At 43.5% G+C, this 8,754-nt stretch overlaps 1 protein-coding gene across 6 annotated transcripts in view; it reads left to right on the top strand.

The window, feature by feature from the left end:
- The first annotated feature begins 1,016 nt into the window (after positions 1 to 1,016).
- The window catches only part of USP32 (ubiquitin specific peptidase 32), a 141,118-nt gene continuing 133,380 nt past the window's right edge, over positions 1,017 to 8,754 (top strand). For 3 of the 6 annotated variants that reach the window (XM_039507955.1, XM_039507960.1, XM_039507954.1), the window contains exon 1: positions 1,018 to 1,241. In XM_039507955.1, coding sequence (XP_039363889.1) covers positions 1,184 to 1,241 — 58 coding nt within the window. In that variant the 5' untranslated portion in view covers positions 1,018 to 1,183. Of the gene's footprint in view, positions 1,242 to 8,754 lie in introns of all 6 variants that reach the window. The other 3 variants (XM_039507959.1, XM_039507956.1, XM_039507958.1) reach the window with 2 other exon arrangements.

Genomic DNA, 8,754 nt, shown 5'->3' with positions numbered 1-8,754 from the left:
TGGCTGCAGCATTCTTTGAAGTGGATACATTTCTTAGATTGAAAAAGCACATAAAAGTGACAGCAGCAAAGAGTCTTGTGGCACCTTATAGACTAACAACCAAAAACGTCTGTTAGTCTATAAGGTGCCACAAGACTCTTTGCTGCTTTTACAGATCCAGACTAACACGGCTACCGCTCTGATACATAAAAGTGACATTCATTGTAAATGGATACAAGCCACAAAGTTCAGATCAATATCCAATTTTCCCTCTGAGTTTGGGGATGTTTGAAGATGCTCCTCTACTTCAGCTTATAGTGTTTCCTTCCCATCCCTGGCTTCCCCTTTTATTGAGTAATGAGCTCTCTATCTAGCAAAGAAGCTCTGATACTTGTCAGAGGGTCGGGGAGCCTAGAATTTCAGGGGGGAAATTCACATTCCTTAGTTAATGGTGGCACATCCACTATCACCACTTATGTCTTGCCACCCCCTCCGCGGTCCCCTTCCCTTCAGAGTACCCCATCCAGTGTCCCCTCCCCTCAGTGAGGCCCCTGCCCATCCCAACAGCCAGTTACCCCTCCCCCCAGTGAGGCCCTCCCCATCCAGTGTCCCCTCCCCTCAGTGAGGCCCCTCCCCCCAGTGAGGCCCTCCCCATCCCAACATCCAGTTACCCCTCCCCTCAGTGAGGCCCCTCCCCACCCAGTGTCCCCTCCCCCTCGACACCTTGCCCCCCCCATCCAGTGCAGCGCCTCCCTCCATTGCCGCCCCAGCCCCTCCAGTGTGGTCCCTCCCTCACCCAATGTGGCCCCCATCCCCCACGGCTCCTCCCTCCCCCCGCAGCGAGGCCCCGAATGCCCCCTCTCCCATGCGCCTCCCGCGCCCACCCCCCTCGCGGCTCCCTGCGGCGACCGAGCCCCCGCACTCGGGGCGCTCTCCGCACCACGTGACACAGGTCCTTCCAGCCCCGCCCCCGGGGAGTCCCCTGCGTGACGTCAGCGCGCCGTGTCCGTTAGGGGCGCCGCCCGCCGCTGAACCACAACACTCCCCCGGCACGTGACCCGGGAGGGGGCGCCCCACGTGACTCGGCATGGAGGCGGTGGCGGAGACGGCGAGCGGCCCCCTCCTCCTCCGGCTCGGGAGTCGCTAGCGGCGCATCCCGGGCTCCGAGCCGGCCGGCCTGCGGAGGCCATGGACTGAGCGCGCCATGGGCGCCAAGGAGTCCCGCATCGGCTTCCTCAGCTACGACGAGGCCCTGCGGAGGGGTGAGTGAGGGGGCAGGTGGGGGGAAACGGGCGGGGCAGGCTGCGGGTGGAGAGGCGGGGCGTGGGGGAGGAGAGGACGGATGTAGACGATACCCTGGGGCTGTGACGGGGGCTGTCAACACCCTGGGAGCTGTCACCGGAGGGCAGGGGTGTAAACACCCTGGGGGCTGTCACCCGAGGGGGCTGTAAACACCCTGGGGGCTGTCACCGAGGGGGGTGTAAACACCCTGGGGGCTGTGACGGGAGGGGAGGGAGTGTGTAAACACCCTGGGGGGCTGTGACGGGAGGGGTAGGGTAGGGGAGGGGGTGTAAACACCCTGGGGGGCTGTCACGGGAGGAGTAGGGGAGGGGAGGGGGTGTAAACACCCTGGGGGGCTGTGACGGGAGGGGTAGGGGAGGGGAGGGGGTGTGTGTAAACACCCTGGGGGGCTGTGACGGGAGGGGGTGTGTGTAAACATCCTGGGGGGCTGACATGGGGAAGTTCATTAGCGGGGGAAGAGGGGGACAGATGTAAATATCTCTCTGGAGCTGTCAGTGTGGGTCAGGGGTAAGTGGCCCAAAGTGCCTTGGCATTCCTGACACCAGTGTTATGGACCTCAGATACAGCGGCTCTTGTACCATGGCTGCTGCTTATTTTTCCTTTTTACAAGAGCTGAGCGGCAGCTGTTGTAAGACCCTCCTGGTGTCGCCTGTTTCCTGCATCTTCCTGCACCTACTTGTCAGTTTTAGCAGAAACATACAGTGGCCTTTGCCTCCCCTTTACTCTTCTGTGCAGGTTCTGCTGTTTTGGATCATGCACAGATTAGCTGTGTTTTGAGGTGCAGAGGGTCTAGACAGCTGCTGATGCTGCAAGGCCACTGTTCTCTTACGGCAGTCAGCACCTCCTTTGCTTGTCGCTTCTCAGCTCCCCCATCTACAGTATAAAATGTCATTAGGAAATTCTGCATTCTGATGTGATAGGAGTGAACTTGCTTTTCCTTTCATGGCATTGCCTGTCACTTCATAGTTTTCACATATATATTGGCACCATTACTTGCTGCTGTCCAGGATGGGGAGGGCAGTTTTCACATACCTCTTTCCTCCCTGCCACATTTACTTGCTGTTGTCCAAGGTGGGAGTGCACACACACTTATTTAGATTGGTGGGTAGAAGTGGCTTATATGCTTATGATATACATTGTTTTCATAATCTTTTTTTGGATCCCTTCTGGAGAGTATTGAGACAAATAGAGAAATGAAAACATACTTGTTAAATGATGAATACAGCCAGCAGGGTTCTAAAACAATGAACTAACTACACCCTGTCATCTGCCTGTCTCGAGATTTTATTTCCAAGCCCAAGGACAAAGAGGGATAATTATTTTCAGTGCTAAATGCATTGCATTTATGGTCCTTTTTATGTTACTTGTTATTGAGGAACTGTAGGCATCTCTTGGTGATGTAATATAAATAGGACATAGACGGTTCTAGGCAGTGCACCTGTTTGATATACACAAGACTGATGAAATTCACAGGCTTAGTCTAGTGTCAGAAACATATGGCTGCTTAGCTCTTTCCTTGCCATAACTCAGAGTAATATATAGTGATTGATCCTGGAGTTTCTGAAAGATTGTGGGTTGATTGAAGATGTATATGAAATATACATATTTTTATTGTGAAAAGCATTTTTAAAGCTTTGAGGGTTGCATTTACTTATGGAAGCTATCCCAGATGGGTAAAGAGACATAAAACTGAGCAATATACCCTAAATGCTATGAAATAGGAAAAAGGAGTGAATGTAAAAGAACTGGCTTTCAGTTTAGATTTAAATTTTCAGGATTTTGAAATCTGTTTAACTTCTGGTAAGAATATATTAAGTCCTTTTATAACTTCTGGTATTTAAATGGTGGGGGGAAGAATGACAAATGAAACCTGCTTATATTCTGGAACAGACTGAATATGTAATGCAACAGGAAGTGTTTGATTTTACCTGTTTGGTGGAAGTCGAATTCACTTGGTCAAGTTGTGTGTGGAAACTTTTTACATATTTATAAAACATGTAATAATAATTTGAATTCTTAACCTTTTAAAATTAAATTGTGCAGTACCTTCAAAGACAGTCAATTTTAAAAGTAAGTTTGTGAACACAAGGTTTCCTATTGTAAATTACATTTTCCTATAAACTTTTTAATGGTGAACTGAATTTAATCTTCTGCCACAGTGAGTTTTGAATGCAGTAATTCTTTTGGAGACTTGAAAGGTTGTTCTAGTATCTTTTGTTACAAATTGATGTTTTGCCAAACAACTGTTTTGTTTATTTAACCAGAGTTTTTTTGTATGTGCAAAACAGTCTAGTTATCAAAACATTATTTGTTAAGGCTGTTCTCCTCTAGATATTGTGTATCAATACAGTGCTATTTCTGTAGGTATTGAACAGCAAGCAGTGATGATAAATTATAAGCACACAGACTTAAAAAATAGTTTACTGAAGTTTATTTTTGTGTGGTTATAAGCAACCTTACAAAATTTTTATTTAGCTATTAAACAGTAATAAAATATGTTTCCTTTAAGTCACCTGCCAGTTAGATTACACATCTTTTTCAACAGTCCGTTGCTCCACATAAAATTTACTGCGATTAAATAGTTTGCAAAGGCAGTAATTGCTCAGAATGCTGTTAAAGTACTTTATAGAAACAGCACTTGCAGTTTAAATTGTTAAAATGTGCCCAGTATTATTTTCTTTAGAGGAAAACACAGTGCATGCATTTGGTTGTGTCAGACTGGCAAAATGAGGCGTATTTCAAAATAACAAAATTATCAATGGCAGGAGTTTCATTCCTTCCAGTACCGTGTTAAATATTGAGCAGAAAAAGGGAAAAATCTGTTTCTGAGGCTGGGTATTTGGTAATTAAAACTTATATTTTTTTCGTCCCCCAAGAATACAATTAAGGGCAATCTGTCCAATGGCTTCTCAGCCACATGGTTGTCAGAATTTGTTCACATAATATTCCTTTGAAGTCAATAGGGTTCTTTAGAAGTACTGTTTGTGTGCAGTGCAGTGCAGCATCTAGGTCAAGTGAGAGACAGTCCGGCTAATATAAGGAATGCTATATCCCAAACTATGTATAAGGTTCTTTGTTATTTCGTCAAGAAAGTGGTTTGACTTATCATAGATCATATCAAGGACTAGTGTTTTTCCCCCAGAGCTCTCATAGGTGGTGGATCCATCATGCATTCATGCTTGCTTTTTACATATTTCCTCCCTTGAGTCTCTCAGACTTTAAATTGGTTGTGATAAAATCCAGATAAGAAATGGAAGTTTTGTCCTTTACTCGTCCAGAGATTTCCCACTTTTGAACAAACCGGCTGTGAGATTATTTTAAGATTTCTCTTATGCTGCTAAAATCTTGGGAGTTCACAGTGGACCCCTGAGAACTGGACAAAATATGAAACTGTAAAAACCCGTATCTGTGCTTGTCCCATACACTAAACACACACAAATAAAATAATTTTATTTTTCCTACTGTGTGCTGTACGTAATACTAAAGCAGTCTGTGCAGTAAGGACTCTGCAGGAGAGAAATGGGTAGATGACATCCATTGTTATCCGATTGATTTTAATTCCTTCATAAATGTGTTTCTTTATAACTATTTAGTGCATGCTGATTAACTTGTGGAAAATAGTAGGATGCGCTTAACTTAAATTTATTAATATGTTGGGAAGTCGTGACAATAGAAGGCAAAACTGTTGTTGTAAATATTGATTTAAAAAAAGAGAGAGAGAGCTAGAGCATGCTAAGTCCATGACTATTTACAGTTACTATGCACTTTGAATATTCTGTCAGGTAACTTCACTCTCTCAGTAGAAATTTCAGTGACTAGTCATGGATCTGTGTAATGTTATTTAGGGAGGAAGGCCCAGTTTGTCTTTAATGTACTTGGGGAGGCACAGACAACTTTAAAACAAACAAATGTCTTGTATGTTTTTCTTAAGATGGGATCCGAAGAACTGCAATGGCATCACAGTGTGGTCAATGAGCACACTGTTTGGAGAGATGAGCAGCTGTTGATAGGTTGTCTGTTTCATTGTTTTGCATTGTTTGTGGACAAAGAATCCATAGTCACCCCCGAAAAAAAAAATGACATAGCCTTCCAAAAACTTATGTACAATTACAAATAGCTGCTGATATAGTTAGAGACAAATCCTGAGAAATTTGGACTATTGAAAAGCTCAGAAAAATGATCTTAATTAAAGTGTTTTTAGAAATAAGTAAGTAAAAGTTATCTAACCAGCTTGGGTATTTTCCAAGATGCTGTTATCTTGGTGCCAAACCTAGGGTATGGTGTAGGATTTTTATTCTCATCGTCTGAGATGGGCTCTACTAGAATGTTCTGGGTTTTTTTTTTTTTTTTTTACTATTGGAGAGCAAAGCAAAATGTCCCCTTCCCCACCCATATGTAGAGTGAAATGCTGTTGTCTTCACAGGAATCCTGATCCAGGAATAAAGGCAGTCAAGGGTAGCAAGGTTAATGAGATGTTTGTGGTATTAAACTGTAGGTTAATTTTACATTTTTATGTACATTTCGAAAGATGAATACATTGTTTTTAGGTTACCACATGTCACAGTTAGACATCTAGGCTGCATATAAACTGATACCTTTCTTCATATCTCCCACCATTGCAGCTTTACTGGTAGTAGCACTGAAGGAATGGCTAGTGAAGATAGGGAATGGGTATTTAATGCCCAGCTCCTTTAGTTGGTGGGAATAGAGGGGAATCCCTTCTGTGGTTGTAATCAGTGATGCATCTTATCTGCTCTGGGGGATTCACTGTCAAAATCTTATGGTGCGTTGTGATGCATACATGGGAAGCCAAGCTCCTTGTAACTGTTCTGAAACTAAGAACCATCTAAAGTACTTTGCCATTGAGCAAGCCTTTCATGGTCCAAGTACTGGTGGACAATACAACACCATTGGTTTATAATAGGCAAAGAGGTTTGCTAACTACTCTGGGGACTGGAGCCTGGCTTATTGGGTGCATCACATGGCTTCCATTTGGCTGGCAAAGGAAATGTGCCCACAAGCTAAGTTACAGATTGTAGGACCAGCAGAAATATTCTCTGCAACAGCCTGCAGTGGACCTATTGAAGAAATGACATGTTACATCAGGAGATGTCTCTTCACCAAGCCACAATTCAGAGTGCCTTTGATTTTTCTCCAGATCAAGACAAATTACAACAGGTACCAGTTAGACTAGAGAAAAGGGCTTCATACCTTTCCCCCCACTAATTTCACTAGCCACCAGTCAGACAAAACAGGTTCTGGTCATACTAGTTGTCTTCCCGAGGATCTAGACAATAGTATACACTTTCTCCTGGGGGTCTAACAGAAAGCTTTCTATTTTCAAGTGGTCGCCCAGACCTCTTTATTTTGTTCTGTATCCTCATCTGTAATTATTAATCATTGCTGCTTGCATCATAGGGCTTTGACTGAATTTAACCTGCTTTGATAAATGTTGTACTGAGCCATGTTAAACATTGTATAGGGTGACATTCACTGAGGGTCCTGGGGCTTTCTCTCATATGGTTGTGTGTGTGAGAGAGAGATGATGTATGGTTTCATAATGTTTCCTGTCTATAACTCTATAGAGCTGTTACCTGGTGTTCATAAACTCACATGGTACTACTTAACATTTGACAACTTAGATTCTAGAGCTGATGCTTCTTTTGGGAGGGCAGCCTTCTTTTAAAAAAGCAGCAGTTCAAAACCCAAATAAGTGGCTTGAGGAGTCCTAATTAAACTGCCACAAGTGGAAATGTACAAAAACTGTTCTCAGAGAAGAGAGGTATCTAGCCTGCAACTGTATTTTGAGTGTATTGCCTTCGTGTATACACAATAACCACCTACCTCTTCCTCCGCCTTGGAGTTCTACTTCTCTACAACTCTAGGTTTTAGAGGAATGAATTAGATAGTAGTAACCAAATGTGCATTTGTGTAGTCTTTGCGCCAAATGCTTGGTGCTTTGAGGTGAATGAATGCTCAAACTACGGTAAGCGTTGAGTAACTTCTTTTGCGTTAAGGGTGCATTTACCTTAGGACTCTTGGTGCAGTTGCCTAGCACCTACACAATTCTTCCAGTGTTACATACTACCAGTAGTGCTAGACAAATTATGTGGAGGGCTTTAGCATAGACAAGATCTAAGAAGGCAGGTGTTTCATAAATGAGAAATTATTTTGTCCTTTTTTTTTTAAAGAGTAAATGCAAGAGCATTTGCTTGTAATTGATTTGGTGAATGCAAGAAGAGTCCTTACTATTCAGAAGCATAAAATCAGTCTGTAAGTGAGCAACTTCATAATATTAGATTTTATGTTGTCAGCATGTTGTTACTTGAGATTAAAATGGAAGAGGGTAAGCTGTCTGCCAGAGGAACACATGGTTTAAAAAAAGGAGTCATCAGTGATGGGCTGAACATTAAAAAATATAAACTGAAGAAATTCTATGTTGAGTGGCTGATGGCGTTAAATATTAGTGTAATCTAGAAGTACACTGTCAGATAACAGGAAAAGATTTTGATATTTTTTTTTTTAACACCATAGATTATGACAACTGAACACTGAAAACGTAACTTATTTTTCACAGTGTAGGCCATTTACTTGTTATAGGTTACAGTTTTTATGCCTTTTAAACTCACCTACAGCTTTCACCATGAAAATAGGTTAATCACTTCTATTTCAAGTCAGTTTCACTTTCTGGTTCTTCTGCACTAGCACAACAATTGAAATCTTTAATAATATTTGTATTCATCTTGGGTTCTTTCAACTTGGTCAAGACAAGGTTGTATCTTTTGGGGCCTGAATCTACCTGACAGTGTTCTAGAGGAATAATTTAGAAATTTGAATTTAGAAGCTCTTGAGAATAGTCTGCATCATCAGTAATAAAAGGCTATTAGTTTAAAATAGAATTGCTGGAGAAGGGCAACTTGAGTCCTGCTGTACTTGACCCATTGGTTTTATAAAGCCTGTGGTAGGTAACTATTCTTGTTACCTAATTACCTTTTTCTTTAAACAAAGTATCTTTTTTTAAATAATAAGTGGAGTAAGGAATCCAAGATATGAAGACAGAAAAAGGAAATGGTCTAAGTGTCAGATTTTGGAACTCCTGGACTCTTTGTGGTCACAGGTTAGACCAGGGGTTGGCAACCTCTGGTACGCGGCTCGCCAGGGTAAGCACCCTGGCAGGCCGGGCCAGTTTGTTAACCTGCAGCGTTGGCAGATTTGGCGGACTGTGGCTCCCACTGGCTGCGGTTTGCTGTCCCAGGCCAATGGGGAAACCGCAGCCAGCACATCTCGCCTGGGACGGCGAACTGCGGCCAGTGGGAGATGCGATCAGCCAAACCTGCCAATGCGGCAGGTAAACAAACTGGCCCGCCCCGCCAGGGTGCTTACCCTGGCGAGCCGCGTGCCAGAGGTTGCCAACCCTTGGATTAGACTCTCTGAAGTGTTGGCTGAGACTGTTAGCCTGCTGAGGTTGTATAT

Source organism: Mauremys reevesii, linkage group 20 (assembly GCF_016161935.1).
Source record: "Mauremys reevesii isolate NIE-2019 linkage group 20, ASM1616193v1, whole genome shotgun sequence".
NCBI classification, from domain to species: domain Eukaryota; kingdom Metazoa; phylum Chordata; order Testudines; family Geoemydidae; genus Mauremys; species Mauremys reevesii.
The sequence above is the reverse complement of the archived record's forward strand: the minus strand, read 5'-3'. Positions and strand labels throughout refer to the sequence as shown.